General features: G+C 42.3%; 1 protein-coding gene and 1 long non-coding RNA gene across 6 annotated transcripts in view; one reads left to right on the top strand and one right to left on the bottom strand.

Moving 5' to 3' along the window:
- The window catches only part of LOC132659991 (uncharacterized), a 70,781-nt gene extending 61,968 nt beyond the window's left edge, over positions 1-8,813 (bottom strand). For both annotated transcript variants that reach the window (XR_009601117.1, XR_009601118.1), the window contains exons 1-2: positions 8,508-8,813; positions 3,307-3,366 (exon numbers count right to left, since the gene is read on the bottom strand). This is a non-coding gene — a long non-coding RNA (uncharacterized LOC132659991). The remainder of the gene's footprint in view (positions 1-3,306; positions 3,367-8,507) is intronic.
- Positions 8,814-8,870: 57 nt separating this feature from the next.
- The window catches only part of TMA16 (translation machinery associated 16 homolog), a 29,337-nt gene continuing 11,587 nt past the window's right edge, over positions 8,871-26,620 (top strand). The window contains exons 1-3 of one of the 4 annotated variants that reach the window (XM_042251099.1): positions 8,871-8,981; positions 20,388-20,566; positions 21,453-21,565. In XM_042251099.1, the coding sequence (XP_042107033.1) occupies positions 20,480-20,566; positions 21,453-21,565 (200 nt within the window). In that variant the 5' untranslated portion in view covers positions 8,871-8,981; positions 20,388-20,479. Of the gene's footprint in view, positions 9,746-20,387; positions 20,567-21,452; positions 21,566-26,620 lie in introns of all 4 variants that reach the window. The other 3 variants (XM_027970775.2, XM_027970776.2, XM_060417506.1) reach the window with 3 other exon arrangements.

Genomic DNA, 26,620 nt, shown 5'->3' with positions numbered 1-26,620 from the left:
CATTGGCAGGCAGGTTCTTTATCACTAGCACCACCTTAGATTGAAGCTCTAATGCTTACATTAAGAGTTAATTTCTACTTCAGATGTATCTCACAAATCTGGATAAGTAGTATTTTTGTTATCTTTCAGCCCCAAATATTTTTTCATTTCCATATGATTTCTTGCCATCTCCTGTCTGAGCACTTCAAATTTATCTAGATTCATGGACCTAACAGGAGATGGCAAGAATGAATATCAACATTTTAGGAATCAGTGAACTAAAATGGACAAGAAAGGGCAAATTTAATTCAGATGATCATTATATCTACTATTGTGGGCAAGAATCCCTCAGAAGAAATGGAGTAGCCATCATAGTCCACAAGAGTCTGAAATGCTGTATTAGGGTACAATCTCAAAAACAACAGAATGATCTTGGTTTGTTTACAAGACAAACCATTCAATATCACAGTAACCCAAGACTATGCCCCAACCACTAATGCCAAAGAAGTTGAAGTTGAACAGTTCTATGAAAACCTACAATACCTTCTAGAACTAACATCAAAAAAAGATATCCTTTTCAACATAGGGGGCTGGAATGTGAAAGGAGGAAGTCAAGAGATACCTGAAGTACAAGGAAGTTTGGCCTTGGAGTACAAAAATGAAGCAGGGCAAAGGCTAACAGAGATTTTTGCCAAGAGAACATGCTGGTCATAGTAAACACCCTCTTCCAACAACACAAGAGATGACTCTACACATGGACATCACCAGATAGTCAATCCTGAAATCAGATTGATTATATTCTTTGCAGCCAAAGACAGAGAAGCTCTGTACAGTCAAAGAAAACAAGACTGGGAGATGACTGTGCCTCAGATCATGAAGTCCTTATTGGCAAATTCAGACTTAAATTGAAGAATGAAAACAACTAGGCCATTCAGTTCAGTTCAGTTGCTCAGTTGTGTCCGACTCTTTGCAACCCCATGAATCGCAGCACACCAGGCATCCCTGTCCATCACCATCTCCCGGAGTTCACTCAGAGTTGCATCCATCAAGTCAGTGATGCCATCCAGCCATCTCATCCTCTGTTGTCCTCTTCTTCTCCTGCCCCCAATCCCTCCCAGCATCGAAGTGTTCTCCAACGAGTCAACTCTTCACATGAGGTGGCCAAAGTACTGGAGTTTCAGCTTTAGCATCATTCCTTCCAAAGAACACCCAGGACTGATCTCCTTCAGAATGGACTGGTTGGATCTTCTTGCAGTCCAAGGGACTCTCAAGAGTCTTCTTCAACACCACAGTTCAAAAGCATCAGTTCTTCAGCGCTCAGCCTTCTTCACAGCCCAACTCTCACATCCATACATGACCACAGGAAAAACCATAGCCTTGACTAGATGGACCTTAGTTGGCAAAGTAATGTCTCTGCTTTTGAATATGCTATCTAGGTTGGTCATAACTTTTCTTCCAAGGAGTAAGCGTCTTTTAATTTCATGGCTGCAGTCACCATCTGCAGTGATTTTGGAGCCCCAAAAAGTAAAGTCTGACACTGTTTCCATTGTTTCCCCATCTATTTCCCATGGAGTGATGGGACCGGATGCCATGATCTTCGTTTTCTGAATGTTGAGCTTTAAGCCAACTTTTTTTCTCTCCTCTTTTCCCTTATGATTATACAGTGGAAGTGACAAATAGATTCAAGGGATTACATCTGAGAGAGGGTGCCTGAAGAACTAGGGATGAAGGTTTGTAACATTGTATAGGAGGCGGTCATTGATCAAAATCATCCCCAAGAGAAAGAAATACAAAATGGCAAGATGGCTGTCTGAGAAGGTCTTACAAATAGCTGAGAAAAGAAGACAAGTGAAACACAAAGGAGCAAAGGAAAGATATCCCCATCTGAATGCAGAGTTCTAGAGAATAGCGAGGAGAGATAAGAAAGCCTTCAAAGTGATCAATGCAAAGAAATAGAGGAAAACACTAGAATGAGAAAGACTAGAGATCTCTTCAAGAAAATCATAGATACCAAGGGAACGTTTCAGGCAAAGATGGGCTCAATTAAGGACAAAAATTGTATGGAGCTAACAGAAGCAGAAGATATTGAGAAGAGGAGGCAAGAATACACAAAAGAATTATACAAAAAATAGCTTCATTACCCAGATAACCATAATGGTGTGATCACTCACCCAGAGTCACACAGCCTGGAATGCAAAGTCAAGTGGGCCTTAGGAAGGATCACTACGAACAAAGCTAGTGGGAGTGATAGAATTCTAGCTGAGTGTTTCAAATCCTTGAAGATGATGCTGTGAAAGTGCTGCACTCAATATGCCAGCAAATTTGGAAAACTCAGCAGTGGCCACAGGACTGGAAAAGGTCAGCTTTCATTCCAATCCCAAAGAAAGGCAATGTCAAAGAATGTTCAAACTACTGCAAAATTGCACTCATTTCACATGTTAGGAAAGTAATGCTGTAAACCCTTCAAGCCAGGCTTCAACAGTATGTGAACTGAGAAATTCCAGATGTACCAGTTCTGGATTTATAAAAGGCAGAGAAACCAGAGATCAAATTGCCCACATCTGTTGGATAACAGAAAAAACTAGAGAATTCCAGAAAAATTTCTGCTTCATTGACTACTTTAAAAGCCTTTTACTGTGTGGATCACAACAAACTGTGGAAAATTCTTAAAGAGATGGGAATACCAGACCACCTTACCTGCTTCCTGAGAAATCTGTTTGCAGGACAGGAAGCAACAGTTTGAACTGGTTCAAAACTGGGAAAGGAGTACAATAAGGCTATATATTGTCACCCTGCTTATTTAACTTCTATGCAGAGTAAATCATGTGAAATGTTGGACTGGGTGAGGCACAAGCTGGAATCAAAATTTCCAGGAGAAATATCAATAGCCTCAGACATGCAGTTGACACCACCCTTATGGCAGAAAGTGAATTAAAGAGCCTCTTGATGAAGGTGAAAGAGAAGAATGAAAAAGCTGGCTTAAAGCTCAACATTCAAAAAACGAAGATCATGGCATCTGGTTCTATTCAGTTCAGTTCAGTTCACTCACTCAGTCGTGTCCGACTCTTTGCGACCCCATGAATCGCAGCATGACTGGCCTCCCTGTCCATCACCAAGTCCCGGAGTTCACTCAAACTCATGTCCATTGAGTTAGTGATACCATCCAGCCATCTCATCCTCAGTCGTCCCCTTCTCCTCCTGCCCCCAATCCCTCCCAGCATCAGGGACTCTTTTCCAATGAGTCAACTCTTCATATGAGGTGGCCAAAGTATTACTTCATGGCAAATAGATGAAGAAATAATGGAAACAGTGAGAAACTTTACTTACTTTTGCTCCAAAATCACTGAGGATCGTGACTGCAGCCATGATATTAGAAGACACTTGCTCCTATAAGAAAAGAAATGACAAACCTAGACATCATATTAAGAAGCAGAGACATTATTTTGCCTACAAATGTCTGTCTAGTCAATGCTATGGTTTCTCCAGCAGTCATGTACTGATATGAGAGCTGTACAATGAAGGCTGAGCACCGATGAATTGAGTCTCTCTAACTGTGGTGCTGGAGAAGACTCTTGAGAGTCCCTTGGAAAGCAAGGAGATCAAACCAATCAATCCTAAAGGAAATCACCCCTGAATATTGATTGGAAGGACTGATGCTAAAGCTGAAGCTTCAATACTCTGGCCATCTGATGCAAAGAGCTGAATCTTTGGAAAAGAACAGATGCTGGGAAAGATTAAAGGCAGGAGTAGAAGGGGATGACAAGATGAGATCGTTGGATGGCATCATTGACTCAACGGACATGATTTTGAGCAAACTCTGGGAGATAGTGAAGGACAGGGAAGCCTGGCATGCTGTAGTCCATGAGGTCACAGAGAGTTGGACATGACTGAGCAACTGAATGACAATATGATTTCTTCTTTAACTCATGACTTATTTGAAAGTATAATTCTTAATTTCTAATATATGGGAATTGTTTTGCTATCTTCTCGTTGTTGATTTCTAGTCTATTTGCATAGTGGTTAGAGGACACATTCTGTAGGATTTCCAACCTTTCAAATTTGTTTGGATTCCCTCTCTGGTCCATTGATCATTTTTGGCAACTATTCCATATATGTTGGAAAACACATGTATTCTCTCAAGCACTGGAAGCAGTATTGATCCATTAGGTAAAACTTTGTTGGTGATCTAATATTCTAAATCACTGTGACTATTTTATCAGCTTGGGGAATTCTCTGGTGGTCCAATGGTTAGAACTCCATGGTTTCACTGCCAAGGGCCCTGGTTGGAGAACTAAGATCCCACAAGCCACATGGCTTGGCATATATATATGTATGTATACACACACACACACACACACACACACACACACACACACACATTGGTGGTTGTATTAATTATGAAAAAAGATTATTTTCTTCCAAGTCTGTTCATTTTCTACGATTTGAAATTTCTTCAGTTTTCCACTATATATTTGAGCCTAAATTACCAAGTGAATATAAATAAATACTGGGTAGGAAATGGCAACCCACTCCAGTATTCTTGCCTGGAAAATTCCATGGACAGAGGAACCTGGAGGGCTACAGTCCATAGGGTCACAAGAGTCAGACACGACTGAGTGACTTTCACATAAATAAATACAGTGGAAAGTTTTTACCATCATGAAGTGACCTTTTTTAACTACCATAATACTTTTTGACCTGCAGTCTATTTTCTATAGCACTAATATATCTATATTATCATTCTTTTGCTTGGTATTTGATTAGCATCCTTCTTTTCATCTTTAACTAATTTTTCTGTTTCTTTATATTTAGATGTGTCTCAATAAATTGAACACCGTTGTTTATTTTAAGCCCAATGTTAAATACTCATTTTTAAATTGGGTTAGTTCATCCATAATTATTATATGGATTTAAATCCATCACCATATTTTAAAATGTTCTCTACAGTTTTTTTTTTTTCATTTCACTGCCCTGAATGATCTCAAAGTTTAAAATTATCCCATTTTCTTCACTTGTTTGTATCCTATTCAAAATCATATATTCTGTTTCTATTCTTTTAGTGGTAACCCTAGAAATTTGTCATGTATTATTATATCAATATCTAATGTTAATCAATACTTTACTGTTACACACACACATACACAAACACATCTCAGTACATTTGTGAAAGCACAGGGAAATAGCTCTAAAGATAAAGATAGCTCCCAACTTTAAACAGTTTTTACAGGGTGGCAGGGGTGCAAGGGTGTGATATTGGGGGGCAAGAAGTAGGATTCATCCTGGTTTTCACTGTGGTGCATGTACACATTAAATTATGACCAAATATTAGTCTTCACTATTTTACATATATATATAGTATGTTATTATGTAACATATACTTTTACTTTGTATAACTCATTTTGCATTTACTTCAGTATATTTTGAATATGATACCTTGCCTATAGTCAATATTATTTAGAATTGAATCTGAATGGTGAAAATATAAAATTTTTTTTCCAACCCAAATTAAAATGAAAAAAGAACTTAGGATATATTGTTGGCAATTTGAAATTAAGAATGAGTTTGGTACAGGTAGGGAATTTTGTGATCAGTAGAGCAGTTAGTAACAGCTTAAATGGCCAGAATAAGAATTTTTTAAATTTATTTTTATTGTAGTTTATTGACAATATTGTATTAATTTCTGCTGTAGAGCAAAGTGACTCAGTTATAAACATATATTCACTCTTTTTAAATATTATTTTCCATTATGGTTTATCATAGGATATTGAATAGTTTCCCATACTATACTTGAGAAGGCAATGGCACCCCCACTCCAGTACTCTTGCCTGGAAAATCCCACGGATGGAGGAGCCTGGCAGGCTGCAGTCCATGATGTCACTAAGAGTCGGACACGACTGAGAGACTTCACTTTCACTTTTCACGTTCATGCATTGGGGAAGGAAATGGCAACCCACTCCAGTGTTCTTGCCTGGAGAATCCCAGGGACGGGGGAGCCTGGTGGGTTGCTGTCTATGGGGTCACACAGAGTTGGACACGACTGAAGCGACTTAGCAATAGCAGCATACTGTACAGTAGGATCTTGTTGTTTACCCAGTCTATATATGATAGTTTGCATCTACTGACGCCAAACTCCTAGTCCATCCCTCACTCCCTGTCTTCCTCCTTGGTAATTACCTAGGAGGCGATTTCTATGTTTGTATGTTTCTATGTAGGTGTCTTCTATGTTTGTGTGTATTTCTTTCATAGAAATACAGCTTCCCTGGTGGCTCAGATGGTAAAGCATCTACCTGCAATGTGGGAGACATCGGTTCGAACGCTGGGTTGGTAAGATCCCCTGGAGAAGGAAATGGCAACTCACTCTAGTAGTCTTACCTGGAAAATCCCATGGACAGGGGAGCCTGGTAGGTTATGGACCATGGGGTCACAAACAGTCGGACATGACTGAGTGACTTCACTTCACTTTCATAGATAAGTTCATCTGTGCCTTACTTTAGATTCCACATATAAGTGATATCATATGGTATTTGTCTTTCTTACTCCACTTAGTATGATAATCTTTAGCTGCATCCATGTTGCTTCAAATGGCATTATTCCTTTCTTTTTTATGTCTGAGTAATATTCCATGGTATATATGTACCACGTCTTCTTTAGCCACTCATCAATGGATGAACATTTAGGCTGTTTCCAAGTCTTGGCTATTGGGTATTTTGCTGCTATGAACACAGGGGTGCACACACCTGTTTGAATTATAGTTTTGTCTAGACACATGCCTAGGGGTAGGATTGCTGGATCATATGGTAATTCTATTTTTAGATTTTTTTTTTGGAACCTCCATACTTTCTAGAGTAGCTGCACCAGCTTACATTCCTACCAGCCATATAGGTTTCCCTTTTCTCCACAGCTTCTCCAGCAATTGTTACTCGTAAACTTTTAAAATTATGACCACAGAATAATAATTTAATGCTTACTGGATTTGCAGTAACACAGAACTCAGAACAATGATGTGCCCTGAGCCAGATTCAGGGAATAGGCTTGGGTGTGTGTAAGGCGGCTTCACAGGAAATGGTGAGAGTACAGAAGTAGGGTGTAAACACTATGGGTTAACTGTTCTCAGCAGAATAATACTTCCAGAGTACATACTGCAAGTCTGCCCTTGATTGTGTAGCTTCATGCACAATGCACTTTCACACACTTAAAAGCATTGCCCCAAGATTCATGGATCCTGTGGTCACCCACTCTTGGTTACAATTTAGTTTTAAATGGCTATATTTGTTGATTAAATACATGAACCTGTGCAAACATATCTAACAAACACACCAAACTTCACTATGTCTGTAGCTCCTTGCCACTGTCTGGTTTTCTCCTTTAATTCAGGTGACAAGAGTCTCTCCTTGACCAAATTCTACTTAGGTTCTTCTGAACTCATTTTTCAACTAGGCCTGGAATTTTGGCTTTCCTATTCTTACCTGATTGTTCAGTTTTAGTAGGGAAGTCAGTTTAGACAGAATCCCCAATCCTCCATATCTGGTCAACCTCCGCATCTATTAATATCAGGTGAAGGCTGATTACACCAGCCTGCCTATTTCCAGGTTGGGCTTCCCAGATGGCGCTAGTGGTAAAGAACTCAACTGCCAGTGCAGGTTAGACGGAAGAGACCTAGGTTCCTTCCCTGGGTCGGCATGATCCTCTGGAGGAGGCCGCGGGTAACCGACTCCAGTATTCTTGCCTGGAGAATCCCAAGGACAAAGGAGCATAGTGGACTGCAATACATAGGGTCACACAGAGTCGGACACAACTGAAGCAACTTAGCACCTACGCCATCAGGTTGGTGTAGCCAGAACACACCGTTATAACCTTAATGTTTCCTCATAGTACTTTCCATCCACCAACCCCGACTCTGCTCCTTGGCTATAAATTCCCACTTGTCCACGTATATTAAGAGTAGATCTCTCCCCCATTGTGGTGATCCTTACACAGAGGAGAAATCTCTTGAGTAAAGTTTGTCTTAACTTCCCCTGGGCTTCCCTGGTGGCTCAGCTGGCAAAGAATCCGCCTGCAATGCGGGAGACCTGGATATGATCCCTGAGTTAGGAAGATCCCCTGGAGAAGGGAAAGGCTACCCACTCCAGTATTCTGGCCTGGAGAATTCCATGGACTGTATAGCCCACGGAGTCGCAAAGAGTCGGACACGACTGAGTAACTTTCATTTCACTTCACTTCACTTCCGTTAGTAAGTGTCTTGAAAATTTTGCCTTGAACATAGGTCTCTGTTCAACTCTTTCAAAAGTGGATTTCTGAGACCACCACGCCTAAAACAACTTCTCTGCCTTAATTTCAACTTTATTTTTTAGAATACTAACACTACTGGAAACAATATGAATTGATAGGGTTTTGTTTTGTGGATTTTTTTTTTTCCCTCCACATTCTGCCTTGAAATATGAGCGGAGCAAGGGCATGGAAATAGTTTGTCCGTTCCCAAAGCCTTGCACACAATTTGCTGAATGAATATAATGTCCATGGAATCCTACCAAGTACAGATGGAACGAAGACACATCCTGAGAACACAGAAAAAGCAGGTGAGAGGAAGTCTCGAGTGTGCAGACGGGACTCTCACTGGTGAGGACAGAGCCTCGGGGGAGCCTCGCTCCGGCAGCCGGGAGGCGCAGACGGCAGGCCTGCGCTGGGCGGAAGCCTAGAGCCGCCTCGTCGGAAGAGGCTGTGTGGTCTTGGATCTGAGCGCAGGGCAGACGCCTGAGAGCCTACGTTTCCCTCGGCACCGGAGAGCGCCCGACTGACGCGTCAGTCTCCTGCGGCTCACAAAGACCGGGGTCTTGTTTCCCGGGACGTTTCAGGAAAGAGCACTCGCCCTCCCGCTTCCGGTCGAGTCGCGCGGCTTCTTCCGCCCCTCGTGTGTTTGGCGGGACTCGCCGCGCGACGGGCCGTCAGGTGCTGGCGTGTGCAGTCTGAGTTCCGGAGACTCGCACCGTGCGAACGTCGCCATGGTGGGTTCCCCCAGGTTCCTAGAAGGCCCGGTCAGTGCCGGGTCGGGGAGGCGGGCCGGCGTCGGGCGGCTGGGAGCGGGTAGGGAGTGAGAACGGGGGGTGGGGCGGGCGAGTGCTCCGCGCGGTCGGGTCTCTGGTCGGGGCCCTGCGTGGCTCCGCCCCCGGCCCGCGGGATTGCGTGAGGCTCCGCCCGGCCGCTCCTCAGCGGGTGGGGCGGGGGACGCAGGGGACGCGGCTGAACTGAGAGCAGCTGCCGCGGCGCGATCGCCTGGCCTCGGGTCCGTTCCCCGCCTTCCCGCCAGTGACCACTCCCACCCCAGGCCCCGCCTCCGCGCCTTAAGTATAAAGGTCAACTGTATAAGGAATTCCCGTTTACTACTTACTATAAGAAATCCCCGTTCCCCTCCTTGAATCTGTGTCCCCATGAGCCACTTAGAGGAAACCAGTATCCAAATTCTGCTTGCTTGTCTTTATACTTACCGCTTGTTTGTATTCCAGAGCTGCTCTTTCTTGCTTTTTTCGCTTCTGTTCTTGAGAATATTTCTTGAATACGAACATGCTGCTGCTGCTAAGTCGCTTCAGTCGTGTCCGACTCTATGACCCATCAGGCTCCGCTGTCCCTGGGATTCTCCAGACAAGAACACTGGAGTGGGTTGCCATTTCCTTCTCCAGTGCGTGAAAGTGAAGTCGCTCAGTCGTGTCCGACTCTTCGCTGTCCCATGGACTGCAGCCCACCAGGCTCCTCCGTCCGTGGTATTTTCCAGGCAAGAGTACTGGAGTGGGGTGCCATTGCCTTCTCTGAACATGGTTTTTAAATATTCATTTTTCAGTTTCTAACGAAAACAACGACATAGAAAGTTTATAGTGTGGCAGAAAGTTATCTGGCCTCAGTGTCGTTACTCCCTTTTAATTTTTTTTCTCCTTTTCATTGTATTTTCATTTTTCACGTCAGTTTTTGCTTCAGGCTATACGTTTGTGTAAATTCAGTCTTTTTTACGTATCAGTATGTGCGATTGCCAGCTCTTCATAATTTTCTAGCCTAACTACTGTTAGTAGTTGGATTGTGTGTTCGTGATTGGGGGTGTTCATTAACATTTGACTGTAGTTGTCCTTGACTGTCAGAACTTCACTTTTGTCATGCTGTACAGTAGGAGTATGTTGCCTTATGAGTCAAGGAATATAAATCTGTTCTCACTGGCACGTTTCCTGGCCTGTCGTTTTTCTGGTGCATCAGTAGTGTCTCTGTTGCATCCTGTCTTGAATTTAAACTCAGCTTGGAGCTGGAGGTTTTTCCATCTGTACATTTGTATCAGTTACTCTATAAAATTCTTTCCTACAGTTCAGAATGTGGGCAGTGGAGTCCTGGAAGATGTTTGGCACCTGTCTTTGCTAAATTATGGTCTTGATGAAGTTACTTAACCCCTCTAAAACTCAGTTATCCTGTTAAGTTGGAGTAATCATAGTGTCTACCTCGTAGAATTATGAAAATTAAGTGTAAACAGCTTAGCCCAGTGTCTAGTGCTTAGTGAATGTTAGTTATTGCAGTTACCTTTAGTAATAGTAGAGGTACCTGATGGTCATGTGTATATATTGTTTGGAAAAGTGTCTACTCATGTCCTTTGCCCAGTTTTTAATTAGATTTTTGTTGTTGTTGTTATTGTATGAATTCCTTTTATATTTTGGATACTAACTCCTGATCAGGTAGGTGATTTTGCCAATATTTTCTTCCAACTCCTGTAGGTTCCTTTTTATTTTGTTGATCATTTCTTTTGCTCTGCAGAAGCTTTTTCATTTGATGTAGTCCTACTTGCTTATTTGGGGGTTTGTTGCTTATGCCTTTGGTTTCATACCCAAACAGTCATTGCTGACTGTTAAGAAACTTTTCTTCCTATGTTTTCTACTAAGAGTTTTACAGTTGAGGGCTTACATTTAAATCTTTCATCTATTTTGAGTAAATTTTTGCAAGTGGTGTAAGGGAGGACCAGTTTCATTCTTTTGCATGTGAGTGTGTTAGGCGACTGTATGCTCCTCGGTTTTCGTCTCCTCACAACAAAAATTTGGAGTGACGGACATTAAAGCCCCCTCAGCATGTCACAGCTCTCGGGTCTTGGATAGACCGTGTTATAGCTCTCAAGTCTCGAATGGACCGTGTTATAGCTCTTAGACAAATCAGTGTTACAGCTCAGTGTTACAGCTGTATTTTATCTAGAAGACAGTTGGAAAGTCCATCTTTGAGGCGTGAGGGCATGTTGATCCAAAGACGCAAAGAGAAGAGCACCCCGCCGCGTGTGGGGGAGAGAGAGAGTGCTTTGGCTCCTCTTTTTATGTGTTTGTTTTTTCTCCCTGGGCCTGTCCTATATAAATTGGGCTTGCCAGGAGTGTTTGTTTTAACTGTGGTCCTCACTCCAGTCCTCGGACCTTCTTTTGTTCTACTTTCCCGGGCTTTTCTCTTCCTTATCTTTTAGCCAGTGCCATTCTGGACTCTCTTTCCCTATTCTAACTACCTAACATGAGTATTGCTACTCCAGCTTTCTTTTGCTTTCCATTTGCATGAAATATCTTTTTCCAGCCCCTCACTTTGTCTGTATGTATCCCTAGGTCTAAAGTGGGTTTCTGGTAGACAGCATATATAGGAGTTTTGTTTTTGTATGCGTTTAGCTAGTCTCTGTCTTTTGGTTGGAGCATTTAATATATTTCCATTTAAGTTGATTATTTATATATATGCTTCAGGTGTAAGCTTAGGTTGTTTACTTGAGATTTTTCATTACCATTTCCTTTACTGTTTTGGGTGTTTTTATAGGTCTTTTTTCATATGTTTCTCCTCCACCCATGCCCCCATGTTCCTGTAGTATTTGTTGTAAAGCTGGTTTGGTAGTGCTGAATTCTCTCAGCTATTTTCCTTGTCTGTAAAGCTTTTGATTTCTGTGTTGAATCTGGGTGAGATCTTTGGTGGATAGAGTAATCTTGGTTGTAGGATTTTCCCTTTCATCCCTTTAAATATATCCTACCACTCCCTTTTGGCTTGCAGTTGCTGCTGAAAAATCAATTGATAACCTTATGTGAGGGTTCCCTGTATCTTATTTGTTGCCTTTTTTTTTTTTTTTTTTTTGGTATTTAAATTTTGTTAGTTTGATTACTGTGTGTCTCAGCCTGTTTCTCCTTGGTTTTATCCTGTATGGAACTCTCGGACTCTCTGTGCTTCCTGGACTTGGGTGGCTATTTCCTTTCCCATGTTAGGGAGATGTTTTACTATAATTTCTTCAAAATTTTTTCAAGCCATTTCATTGTTTTTCTCTCTTCTTCTGGGATCTCTATAATTCGAGTGTTGGTGAGTTTGATGTGGTCCAAGGGGTCTTTGATATTATCCTCATTTCTTTTCATTCTTTTTTCTTTATTCTGCTCCATGGTAGTTATTTCCACAATTCTGTCTTACCACTCACTTATTCTTCTGTCTCAGTTATTCTGTTATTGATGCCTTCTAGTGTATTTTTCATTTTTGTTATGTTTTTCATCATTATTTGTTCTTTATTTCTCTTCAGTTCAGTTCAGTCGCTCAGTCGTGTCCGACTCTTCTTTGCAACCCCGTGAATCGCAGCACGCCAGGCCTCCCTGTCCATCACCAACTCCCGGAGTTCACTCAGACTCACATCCATCGAGTCAGTGATGCCATCCAGCCATCTCATCCTCTGTCGTCCTCTTCTCCTCCTGCCCTCAATCCCTCCCAGCATCAGAGTCTTTTCCAGTGAGTGAATTCTTCGCATGAGGTGGCCAAAGTACTGGAGTTTCAGCTTTAGCATCATTCCTTCCAAAACACACCCAGGGCTGATCTCCTTTGGAATGGATTGGTTGGATCTCCTTGCAGTCCAAGGGACTCTCAAGAGTCTTCTGCAACACCACAGTTCAAAAGCATCAATTCTTCGGCACTCAGCCTTCTTCACAGTCAACCTCTCACATCCATACATGACCACTGGAAAAACCATAGCCTTGACTAGAGGAACCTTAGTTGGCAAATAATGTCTCTGCTTTTCAATATGCTATCTAGATTAGTCATAACTTTTCTTCCAAGGAGTAAGCATCTTTTAATTTCATGGCTGCAGTCACCATCTGCAGTGATTTTGGAGCCCCAAGAAATAAAGTCTGACACTGTTTCCACTGTTTCCCCATCTATTTCCCATGGAGTAATGGGACCGGGTGCCATGATCTTCGTTTTCTGAATGTTGAGCTTTAAGCCAAGTTTTTCACTCTCCTCTTTCACTTTCATCAAGAGTCTTTTTAGTTCTTCTTCACTTCCTGCCATAAGGGTGGTGTCATCTGCATATCTGAGGTGATTGATATTTCTCCCGGCAATCTTGATTCCAGCTTGTGTTTCTTCCAGTTCACCGTTTCTCATGATGTACTCTGCATCGAAGTTAAATAAGCAGGGTGACAATATACAGCCTTGACATACTCCTTTTTCTATTTGGAAACAGTCTGTTGTTCCATGTCCAGTTCTAACCGTTGCTTCCTGACCTGAAATATTTATTATATTTTCTCCATTTTGTTGTGCCTCTATTCTGTTTCTGAGATCTGGGTCATCTTTACTGTTAGTATTTTGCATCCTTTTCCAGGTAGATTGCCTATTTCCTCTTCATTTATTTGGTTTTGTGGATTTTTACGTTGCTCCTTCTGCAACATATTTCTCTATGTTCTCATTTTGTCTAATTTACTGTGTTTGAGGTCTCCTTTCTGCAGTCTTAGCTCCTCTTGCTTCTCATGTCTGCCCCTTGTGGGTGAGTTTGGTCCTGTCTTTTGGGTTGGCTTCCTAGTGGGAAGTCCTGGTGCCTGTGCGCTGGTAGATTGTGCTAGATCTTGTCCTTCTGATGGGCAGTGCCACATCAGGTGGTGTGTTTTGGGGTGCCTCTGGGCTTAGTACAGCTTCAGGCTGTCTGTCTGCTGATGGGTGGTCTGTGTCCCTGTCTTGCTTATTGTTTGGCATGAGGCATCTAGCACTGGGGACTGAAGGCCATTGGGTGGAGCCAGGTCTTGGAGTTGAGAAGGATACCTCTGGGAGAACTGTCACAGATTAATATTGCCTAGGACTGGGCATTCTCTGCTGGTGCAGCATCCTGGGCTTAGCACTCCCACCCCAAAGGCTCAGGCTCAACCCCTGGCTGGGGAGCCAAGACCTTGCAAGTCATACAGTGTGGCAAAGGAAAAAGGAAAAAGGAACGCGGGTGGTGAAGTCAAAGACAGATGGCAAAGAGATAAACAAGTAGTAGCAACAACAACAACAAACGAGAAATGAAGAAACAGAGCCCAAGACAAATAGTAACACCAGAGCTGAACAAATAACAGGTGCACACATGCACGCAGAAGAAACAAACAGAGAAATCGGAAAGCACGAGAACTGCCAGAGCAGAGTAGCCCAGAAGTCAAACCAAACGATTAGAAACAAAGTTAACAGAAGCAGCAAACAAAGCAGAGTGCAGGAAGAAAAGCACAGAAACCTAAAACACAGAAGAATTTTAAAAAGATCAAAATGGAACAAAGGGAGAACAGAAAGAAACAGGAAACAATGAAAAGTATATAAAAATAGAAAAAATTGTAAAACATGTTTTAAAAATTAAAGAAAAATTTTAAAAATAGGGCTTCCCTGGTGGCTCAGACAGTAAAGAATCTACCTGCAGTGCAGGAGACCCAGGTTCAATCCCTGGATCAGGAAGATGAGCTGGAAAAGGGAATGGTACCCACTCCAGTATTGTCTGGAGAATCCCGTGGACAGAGGAGCCTGGTCACAAAGAGTGGGACACAACTGAGCAACTAACACTTTCACAGTTTCAAGTAAAAAGTGGTAATTATGAGAGAAACAACAACAGAATATAGGATAATAGTAGTAATAATAATATTTTCCTGGGGTCTCATCGATTGGTGTCCTTGCCCCTTCTATGAATCACAGCCAAGCTCTGCCTCCCCAGCAGACCCTCTGTTACCTCTAGCTAGGTCTCTGGACCTGCTATGGGCACTGGGGGGACACTCAGACTCTGACCTGGCCTGTCTCCCACATGTACTTGCTACAGAGTCCACAGCTGCTACAGCTAGACCAGTCTCAACTGTGGGAACAGTCACTGTCCATTTGGATATTCCATAGACTCTGGGTTTAGCAAGCTGATCGCATGGATTTAATCTACATTTTGTGCAGCTGCATGGAGAGATTTTTTATTCCTTAGTCACCAGACCCCTGGGGCTCAGCTGTGGTTTTCACCCCACCTCTGACTGTTGCCCACACACAGGAGTTGCTCCGAGGCTGCCTGAGAGCTGTCGGGTCTGGCCTGGTGAGGACAGGGTGTGGAGGCAGCATGGCTGCTGAGATTAGAGTCGCAGCATCAACAAGTGAGCGGAGGAGTTGGTGGCCACGAGAGATCCAGTCCTTCAGTGATGAGGAGAGCAGAGAAGCTTGCAGTCGTGGGTGTGACAGATGGCTAGTGCAAGATCAGCCCTAGTGGGAGCCTTTCCTGGCATTCAGCTGTGGGCATGTGTGGGCCTGCTGTTGGGGGCCTTTCCTGGTGCCCAGTGAGAGGTGTGCTAGGGCCTGCCCTGGCTGGGGCCCTTCCCAGCCCATCAGCAGGCAGGGGCCAGCACATGGGGAAAGAGAGGGTGTGATGGCGGGTCCCACCCCTGCTCACCACTCAGCAGTGGTGCCTTGTGTCTGTGACAGTCTGAGTTTCCTCCTCAGGCTTTCCCAGGGACAGATTTCCTCCCTCTGCCCCATCAGGCTGTCTCCTTACAGCCAGCAGCCGTCCTCTCCCCAGCTTTGCTGTCTTACCTGCATGTTCCAGCTCTTAGCCCCTGTGCGCCCTGGTGGGGACATATCCCAATCTGGGGTGCACAGGGCTCTAGCCCCAGCCGTCTGTGTAGGTCTCTGTCCGTCTGCCACAGACCAGCTGTTTCCCCTTCTCAACACCTCAGATGCTCCACCTGTGTCTGTTGTTGCCCTGTCAGTTAGGGGGTATCCCCAGATGAGACTTCTACCCGCCTTCACCTCCCCATCAGGGCACAGGTCTTGTCCCATGTCCTCTCCTCTTTTTCCCTTCTTTTTTCATCCTACCTGGTTGCACAGTGATCCTCTTGTCCTTCCCAGGATCCAAGGTCTTCTGCTAGTGATCAGCTGATGCTCTGCCTATAGATGTAGATAACTGATCCACCTGTTGATGTGTTCTTGATGTGTTTGTGGAGCAAAACGAGGTCCAGGAAGAACTCCTCCACCACCTTGGAAACCTCTTTTTATTTCTTTTAAACTTGTTTTTCAACCCAATAGGACATATTTGTAGTCTTCAGGGAGTTGCAATGGAGGAAATGAACACAAGTGTGAAGTTAAATGACTGGTCAGTGCAGTGTGTTAAGTGCTGTGTGGAAAGTGCTCCCCAGAGAGCAAGATTATTGAGAATGAAATGGTTACATGTTAGTGGATAGCTTCAAGGAGGAGGTAAACTTAAACTGGAAATGGTCCATGAAAATTGAATGGGGTTTAGCATGCTTAAGGGCTGTGGCTCAGGTAGTAAAGTGTCTGCCTACAATGCGGGAGACCCGGGTTTGATCTGTGGGTCAGGAAGGCCCCCTGGAGAAGGAAATAGCAACCCACTCCAGTATTCTTGCCTGGAAAATCCCATGGATGGAGGAGCCCAGTAGGCTATAGTCCATGGGGTCGCAAAGAGTCAGACACGACTGAGTGACTTCATTTCTTCACTTTTAACATGGCTTATGTGTCCTTTCTGGATTCTCTAACAAGGTATTTGTTACTGACACTTGTCATCATATGTATCTGCTAAGCAAGGGAAGTGCCCTAGAATTCTTCAGGATAGAGTCATTGCCAAAAAAAAAAAAAAGAAAGGTCAGGTTCTCTTAATTAGTTCATTATATTCCTGTCCTGTCTTTGATACTAAGTGACTTAGTTTATCATATTCTAGAATTTATCTTTGTGATTATGGTTACTTGTGGTTCCAAGTATTATATACTGTAAGCTTTCTCAGTTGTAGGCATGGCATTACTCCTCTACTTTTTAAGAAAATATTTATGTGTATTTGTGTACCTTAAATGTGTTTGGTAAAATGATCATTCTTTTAGGTTTCTAGTTATTTTGGGCAGTTGAAATGACATTTCTTTTTCTAGTTGTACCTAGATTCTTTGATGGCTTTGATTGTCTTTTAGGAAAAGTTATATTTTGTTATTTATGGTTTTTATAGAAATATTTAAAGTGTATTGCCCCTGAAAACCTCTCTCTGTTGCTGTGTTTGAATAAACCGCTTTTGTGTTTTCTTTGTTAATCTCAAGTATGAATCTAAAGTGAAAGGAAAGGAAAGTGAAGTCGCTCAGTTGTGTCCGACTCTTTGCGACCCCATGGACTGTAGCCTACCAGGCTCCTCTGTCCATGGGATGTTCCAGGCAATAGTACTGGAGTGGATTGCCATTTCCTTCTCCAGCAGATCTTCCCGACCCAGGGATGGAACCCAGGTCTCCTGCATTGTAGACAGATGCTTTACCGTCTGAGCCACCAGGGAAGTCTAAAGACTGGTCTATAATGAATTTTCTGAAGTATTCACTAAAGATTGTATGTGAGAGAGACTTTTAATACCAGTTTTCTTAAATAGAATATTTCTATGATGCCAGAAACTTTTTAGAAGTTTCTGTTTTTTAGAATAGTCTTTTATGCATATGAAAACAATGCATTTTTGCTATATCTTTGAAAGTTAAATTTGATTCTTTTTGAAACAAAATACTAAGTTTGAATAGAAAATGCAGCGTAAACATTTCCCCTCCAATATGTAGAATGTTTCTATACTATCTTATGAATTGTCAGATGTTTTCTAAAATAAATTTGAAGAATCTCTGACTAATGAAGATTGATTGCTTTTTAATTAGGAAGCATTTAGTTTGAATAGAATATAATTAATAGATTTTATTGATAAACTGTTACTTCATTTTTCCCCTGTGGAAGCATTTTGTTGTTTTTTTTTGTAAAAAAGACAACATATTGACATAGAATTATTTTAAAATTTATTATTTTATGGTACATATTTCTGTGCCTTATTGTATATTTATAGCCTGTCTTGAGGCAACCTTTTCATGAATAAATTATTATAAGGAATCATAGTCCACAGTTGAGTCAGAATGTAAGTTCGGTTTCTTTGTACTTTCTTTGAACTAAATCATAGAGGTTCTTTAAAATGAGGTCTTCTAAAGCTGTGCGGCGGAGAAGGCAATGGCACCCCACTCCAGTACTCTTGCCTGGAAAATCCCATGGACGGAGGAGCCTGGTAGGCTGTAGTCCATGGGGTCGCTAGGAGTTGGACACGACTGAGCGACTTCACTTTCACTTTTTACTTTCATGCATTGGAGAAGGAAATGGTAACCCACTCCAGTGTTCTTGCCTGGAGAATTCCAGGGATGGGGGAGGCCTGGTGGGCTGCCGTCTATGGGGTCGCACAGAGTCGGACACGGCTGAAGCGACTGAGCAGCAGCAGCAGCAGCAAAGCTGTGCGGACATTTTGTACTCCAAGGGTTTTCCCACTATTCTGTAAAATGAGGTCTTCTAAAGCTGCGTGGACAATTTTGTACTCCAAGGGTTATCACACTGCTGCTGCTGCTGCTAAGTCGCTTCAGTCATGTCCGACTCTTAGCGACCCCATGGACTGTAGCCCACCAGGCTTCTCCATCCATGGGATTTTCCAGGCAAGAGTACTGGAGTGGGGTGCCTCTGCCTTCTCCAGGTTATCACACTATTTCTTGTTTTAAAGAAAGTTTTCAAATCTTTAAAGGAAATTTTCTGTAGACTTGGGCTTACTGCTAAAACAATGTTAAAAAGTCTGTAACTTCAGTTAAGTTTTACAACTTCAGAGACCATCTTTTTTTCTTGAGAATTTTGTGATCATCTTCCATTTTTTGAAAGCACTTTATTTGTTGGACTATGTGAAATAAAAATATCTTTTCAAAGATATTTTTGCTTTATTTTTTTGTTTTGCATCAGTTAACTCTTTAACAAACTATCTCACAATTCATTGGCTTGAAACAACAGAATTTATTATGTCATAGTTCTTAGTCACAGACCAGGCATACTTTATCTGGATCCTCTCCATCAAGGTTTCTCACAAGATTGCAGTCAGAGTATAACCTGAGGCTGTGGCTTCATCTCCCCGCACAGCTTGGGGAGGGTCTACTTCCCAGCTCTCTCACGTGGTTCTTGGTGGAGTTCAGCTCCTTGTGGACTGTTGGACCAAGGGCCTTCGTTCTTCACTTCCTGAGGCTTCCCTCAGTCACTTGTCCCGCTGGCCTCTGTGTAGAGCAGCTCAACACAAGACAGCTAGTCTTCATCGGAGGGAGCCAGAGAGGGCAGCGTGCAGTGGACAGCACACAGCCAGGGTCCTTTTGTAACCTATCTCTGGACTGATGCTGTATCACTTTCCCAAATGTTAGTCCACAGAAGTGAGCCACTAGGTCCTGCCCACACTCAAGGGGATGGATGCACATCGGCCTCAGGAGGGGATGGTCACTGGGGGCCGTCTTAGAGGCAGCCTGCCTTGAGTTCTGAAAGTTTTACTTGATCTGTGTTTGCTAACTAACCCTCATGCACATAAGTTCCTGTTACACCGTCCTGCCTCCTCCCTCCACACGTGCAGAGAGACACGTGGAAGAATGCACACACTCTGATGATGGTTTTATACTCTACTCCTGTACCCGTAACCAGCTTCTAGGGGCAGCCTGGGTCTCACACTTGGAGTTAATCTTCTCTGGTCATGTTTATCAAGAAGGCAGTAGTAAATATTTATTGAACATTTAAGTTAATAATTGTTGAAGGAATGAATATGTATGTGAGGTGGTCATTTTGATTAATTCTACTTGGACAGTTTTATAAAGGAAGTGACTGAGCTGCATTTTATCAGAGGACAAGTGATTTTACAGGCAGAGGTAACAAGTACAGTCTCTAAAAGTTTTAAAAAAAGGCAAGACAGCATGGTATGTTCTGGGAATGGTGAGAAGTTAGTAAGAATGTGATGAAGAGTCTTTTGAGTGGGGTATAATGCTGGAGAGTAAGTCAGAGTAGTTTGCTTCTCATGTTAAGGTTTTAGGGCCTAACCAAGTTAGTGACGCCCTTCAGTGGGGAGAAGGGCTCTACTCATCAGTGTTCCAGACAGAGCCACTCCGTGCCTTCCGATGGAAACCTCAAGGCCACCTTAAGCATGGAAGAGTGTGAGGCTGCATTAACGCAGTGCCAGTAGTTTCAGGGAGAATATTCTAAAAATGTGACCTTTTTGAAGATTAGATATGTTAGATTCCCAGCTGTCCCCTGAAGAGCCTCTTGTTCTTCTATAATCATGTATTTTTTTTCTGATAATAACGACTGTATTTACTAATCACTTATATAATTCTCCTTAGATATAATAGAGAAGGAACATGCCTGTTGATTTTTCTCTTCTGCCTCTCACTGGCTGGACTGAAGGCCTGGTGGTGTTCCATCTGAGGACAGCATGCAGCAAGAAGAAGTGGGCCTCAGGGCTCCATGGAGCAGAGCCTCCAGCTCCTGCTTTCTGTGGAAGAGACCTAACTTCACTGGGGTTAAGCCACTGTTATTTTGGCTTTCTATTACAGGGAGCCAAAGTTCCTGAGTAATTTAAATCAGATATAAGATACAGAAGTATGTAAGAATAAAACAGTACTGAAATGCTAGACAGCTAGTTTAGAGGGCCTGGTTAACTGGCCTAAGTCTTGAATGGGAAAATAATTTGTTTCTTTGGGAATGGGCTGATTTGAGATGGCTTATATTATTCCCTCTGTTCTTATTTCCTGTGCATCCAGCTTTGATGTTGCTTTATTCACTGCCCACTCTCTTCTACAGCTTCTTGTGCAGCTTCTACATTCAGGCTCCTGTATCTTGGGTTCCTTCTACCCTCTCTTAACTTTAACTTTGACCCAGATGTCCACCTGGGAGTCTCCTCACTATCTGCATTCTCTGTATCTGCTTTAAAGATGGAACAATTGAAAACCTGGTTTATTGGCTCTGTGCCTTTATTTTCTTACATCACTGGAGCATAGTTCTGAATACAGTTAACTCCTGAGCAGTGCAGAGGTTAAGGGCACCGACTCTCCGCTCAGTCAAAAATCTGCATATAGTTCATAGTCAGTCCTCCATATATAGAGTTCCTCCACAGCCATAGGTAATGTAGCACTGTAATACTTACTGTGGGAAGCAATCAAGCTACGTTCAAGTGGACCCACACATTCCATACCTGTGTTGTTCAGAGGTCAACTGTATGTCATTTCTGTTAGGACCATGGAAACAAAGACTGAGTCTGGCATATCTCCTGATTTCTAGTGACATATTTCCCGCTCATAGTTTTTCTGTTATATTACTGTTTAAAATTTTTATTTCTAAAGAAAAATTTTTGACAGAAGTCATTTATGTGTCTGACTGCACGTGTCATATACTTCTCTACATTTCAGCCTAAAGCACCAAAGGGAAAAAGTATAGGACAAGAAAAAAAAGTCATCCATCCATATAGTAGAAAAGCAGCTCAAATTACAAGAAAGGCCCACAAACAAGAAAAAAAGGAAAAGTAAGTATCTTCATTGTTTTATGTATTGGTGAAAAACCCTTTTATACAGTTATTCCTAATCAGTACTCCCTTTCTCTTCCTTTGATAAATATTCAAGTGTGTTCTGTGTACTAAGGTAAAACACTGAACAAGGAGTCAGCACTTAGAACTTAATCTAAAACATATATAAATATAAATAGGTTGTGATGACAGCAATGAAGAAAAGTTTAAAAAGATTATGGGATAGAGAGTGAGGGAGAGATTCTGTTTTACATAGGGTAGTCATGGAAAGTTTCTCTGAAGATTTTACATTTGAGCAGTGAGCCATGCAGACATTTACTAGGCATTTAGGTGAAAGTACCTATTAGATATAAAAGATGAGATACAGAATGGGCTGTTGGATGTGCTGGCTCTGATGCTCAGAGGATAGGTTAGGGATATAGATGCAAATTTGGGAGCCATCAATGTCTAGCTGATACTAGGAGTCCTGAGACTGGGTGAGGTCACCTGACGAGTAAATGAAGACAGGAAAGAGAAGGACATCAAGGACTGAGTCCAGAGCTCCTCAGCTGTTTAGAGGTTGGAGAAAGGAAGAGGCTCCAACAAGTGAGACCTAAGAGGAAAAAAACATGTTTCAAAGAGAAAATAGTGATCAACCTGTGTTGTTTGTTACAAGATTAGGGCTGAGAATTGATTTAGTAATTTGATTTAGTAAAGCAGAGATCACTATATATTTTTTTCTTTAGTTGTTTCCTTAGTTGTTGCTCTAGAAATTTCAGCTAACATCTTAAAACAGTCTAATTCAAATTAACATCAAGTTCATTTGAACAATATACCATGAAATGCTCCACTGTAACTCCATTCTGAGCCTCTTCTTTGTACAATTATCGTCAGATGTGTTTTGCACGCTGTCACTAAGTCATGTGCAACTCTTGGAACCCCATGGATTATAGCCCACCAGGCTTCTCTGTCCATGGGATTTCCTAGGCAAGAACACTGGAGTGGGTTGCCATTTCCTCCTCAAGAGGATCTTCCCCACCCAGGTATGAAACCCACGTCTCCTGCATTTGCAGGCAGATTCTGTACCACTGAACCACCTGGGAAGCCCTACTGTCAGATAAGTTATTCCTTTGTACATTGTAAGTTCATAAAACACAGTTTCATGATTATTGTTTTTATGCAGTTGTCTTAAGTTAGGACAAGAAAAGTGTTACAAATTAAAACACATTTATACTGTCTTTTTGGAGAGGACAGTGGCACCCCACTCCAGTACTCTTGCCTGGAAAATCCCATGGGCGGAGGAGCCTAGTGGGCTGCAGTCCATGGGGTCGCTAAGAGTCGGACATGACTGAGTGACTTCACTTGCACTTTTCACTTTCATGCATTAGAGAAGGAAATGGCAACCCACTCCAGTGTTCTTGCCTAGAGAATCCTAGGGACGGGGGTATTTATCTGTGTAATTACCTTTTATCATTGGTGCTTCTTATTTTTTCATGTGGATTCAAATTAGTAACTATTGTCCTTTTATTTCAGTCAGAAGAATTCCCTTCAGTGTTACTTGTAGGGAGAGTCTGAAGATGACAGATACTCTCGTTTTTATCTGAGAACGTCTTTAATTTTTCTGTAGGACTGTGCTTCATTTTCAAGTTTCAATATGTATGAAATTCTTGGTTCATAGTCTTCTGTTCAACACTTGAAATGTCACATCTTGGTCTTCAGGCCTCCAGCGTTCAGACAGGAAGTCAGCTGTTCATCTTATTGAGGCTCACTGTATGTGAGGAGTCACTTTTTTCCTGATGCTTTCAAGATACCACTTTGTCTTTCAGTAGCTTTACTAGTGTGTGGCTATGCCTAGGTGTAGATCTCTGAGTTTATCCTATATGAAGTCTATTAAGCTTCTGGAGCATGTAGGTTAATGTTTTTTATCAACTTGGGAAGTTGTTATTTTTCCAAATACCCTTTCTGTCCTGCCCCTCTCCTGTGACTCCCACATGCATATATTGATATGCTTGATGGCATCCCCACAGATCTCTGAGACATCTTAATTTTTATTCTTTGTTTTTGCTCAGAGTGGAAAGTTTCAACTGGCTTCTTATGTTTGCTTGTCTCTGTCTACAGGTCCAACCCTCTGCACTTTCTCTGGTACAGTTTCTACTGTATGGTATTTTAAACTCCTGAGTATAGGCCATACTTCTTGTTTGTTTGTGAGTCTCCTACTTTTGTATTCAGAATTGAGCATTTTAAATAATTCAGGGTGATACTGTTGTTACAGACATATCGATCAAAGCCCCCAGTTAAAGAACAGCCTTTTGCTTTTCCTTCCTTAATCTTGTTTTAACAGCTGCTGCTCATCAATCACAGCTTCCACTTCTGTGACCTTGCTTGCTCACCTTGCTTGCTCTTTACATCTTCGGGAACTTGGGCTGCCTGGGGACGGAAGGGATCTGAGCTGTTTTAGCGAGAAGTTTATGGTGTATAAAAAATACCCAAAACAAACCTGGGGTGCTCAGCCATTGGAGGTGGCCCCGCGCAGCCCGCAGAGGGCTAAACAACCCTGCCATTCTGTGTCTTCAAGTGCTGCTTGTGTCTTTCCCACACCACGGTTTCCATAACAATACTGTCCCCACGGTTATTTAGGTTTGCTGTTGTTGCTGTTTCCTTTGTGACTTTCCTGGACTGATTTTGTAAAAGCCTGTTTGTCGTGTGCAGTTTTTGCAGTTTCTGCTCAGTTAGTGGTCAGCTAATGTTTGGACAGGAGTTTCTGTAATTGCTTTTGACTAATAAAAGTCAGCCTTTGTTGAGGGACTGTGTAGGTCTTTTGGACATCTTTTCAGAACTCCAGGAGGCAGTTTGTATAGACTTTATTTAGCGTTTGCACAAAGCCTCAGGATTATCCAGAAGTGAGAGAGTAGGATCTTCTCGGGTCTTTGGCATGAAAACAGTCCTGAATGTACACCTGGCATTCTTGATTTCCAGGAATATGCTGGAGCGAGCATTTCAGTGCCCTGTATTGAACTTCCATTCCTTAGATTTTGCTTTTAAATTGTTTGGGTCAGCCTTTTGTTAGTCCTCAAGTGGTGTTACCACTCAGGCAGCTGTTGTGGTAGACAGTTGCTACTGAGATTGTTTCTGAGAAACAGCCTGAGGGTTGGGCTGCTTCCACAGAGAGAGCTCTGTGTTAGATTAGAAAGTAACTCTGCTGCGGCTGCTAAGTTGCTTCAGTCTGTCCGACTCTGTGTGACCCCATAGACTGCAGTGGAGCATTTCCATCTGCTGCCATGTCAAATGGTGACAGTGCTCAAGATGAAGCTTTGGGGGAGTTCCAAACCTAACTGTTCTAGTGACTGCTAGGAGGATGGCTTTTACAGCTACCCTGAGTTGCTAACACATTGGTTTATAAAAATTGCTGTTCTTACTGGGATTGAGTCATTTTTCTTGAGTAAATGCTCCTTTGATTGTTGCATGCCTTTGGTTAATTTTTATACTTCTGAAAAAGTTGATTTTGACAAGTTTTGATTTTTTAAGTTCTTGTTCTGCCATTCTGAAAGTAGCTCTGTATTCTTGACGTGAAGGAATTCATAAGAAGGTTTTCTTCATCATTAGATGAAACGTGTATGCTGCCTCTTCTTTTCTCCCCTTCTTGTCCCTTAGCCTCTCTTTGATGAGCATCCCATACTGTAATTTGCCTATTCTTCCCTGCACCTCTGGGCTGTGAGAGTCCCCAGGAACTGCTATGAAAGTAAAAAGGGAAAGTTGCTCAGTCGTGTCCGACTTTGCGACCCTGTGGGCTGTAGTCCAGGGAATTCTCTAGGACAGAATGCTGGAGTGGGTAGCCTTTCTCTTCTCCAGAGATCTTCCCAACCCAGGGATCAAACCCACGTCTCCTGCATTGCAGGCGGATTCTTTACCAGCTGAGCCACAAGGGAACTGCTATAGGAACAAATAAAAAAAATTCCTTAAAATGAAGTTATGAAATCAAAATAGATTATTTTGATTATTTTAGAATAGCCTTAGCAGTTTGATGAATGCTAGATACATTTGCATAGTAGCTGATAAAAACCAGCTGTTTTATTGTTACATTCCTTGCCCAAAACCAGTTGGGTTAGCAGTTTCAAACTTATTTGGCTAGAAGTTTTCTTGAAAAGAATAGTCAAATGCTATGATAATATAGTCAAATTTTCTTTCCTCTTTGTAATGATGGGTCTTTGTTTTGTACATTAAAGATTATTATAATGATATTGCTTTAAGATGGTAATTTTTTAACATCAGTTATTTTTGTATCACTTTCATGCATTTTTTTCTGTATCTGACATGATTTACTACTTACATGATTTTGCTATCACCTATACCAGTATTTCACTAACTTTAGTGTACATGAAATACACCCCTAAAGTGTATTAAAACAGTTTTTTGGGCTGCACCCACTAGAGGTTTCCTGACACAGGGCTTCCCTGATAGCTCAGTTGGTGAAGAATCCGCCTGCAATGCAGTTGACTCCAGTCGAGAAGATCCACTGGAGAAGGGATGGGCTGCCCACTCCAGTGTTCTTGGGCTTCCCTTGTCAGAGGGAGTCAGAGGAAGAAGGGTGGCTAGGATGGAAGACAGTGTTTGCACTGTCATTTTCAGATGACTTCCATCCCAGTACGCACTGTTCTGGTTTTTAGAAGTGAGCCGTGAGGTCCAGCCACACTCAGGGAGGACAGGGTTGTGAATATCAAAACAGCAGGAATCTACACTGGGGACCCTCTTAGGTATTACCACATCCTGCCTAACGCAGATCCTTGATTTTATAAGGAAGAAAGAGAGCCAGCAGCTGGAGGATTCTTTTTACTACTTCCTAAGATTTATTTTTAGGGAGGTAGGGGAAGATTGGGGTGGATATTGTTAGGGTGCAGTGCCCTTGACCAGAGGTAAAGGGTACAGACACGAGCTGCTGGGTTCATCAGATGGACTCTGAATACCTGAAGATACTGAAGGTGTGAATAGCGGTGTCGAGTAGGAGTCAAGACACTATTTATCTTTAGCATTTGAATGCTCTGATTTAAGACTATATGAAATACCTCTTTTGTTCCTATT

Source organism: Ovis aries, chromosome 6, assembly GCF_016772045.2.
Source record: "Ovis aries strain OAR_USU_Benz2616 breed Rambouillet chromosome 6, ARS-UI_Ramb_v3.0, whole genome shotgun sequence".
NCBI lineage: Eukaryota > Metazoa > Chordata > Mammalia > Artiodactyla > Bovidae > Ovis > Ovis aries.
This window is presented reverse-complemented; position numbering and strand designations above follow the sequence as displayed.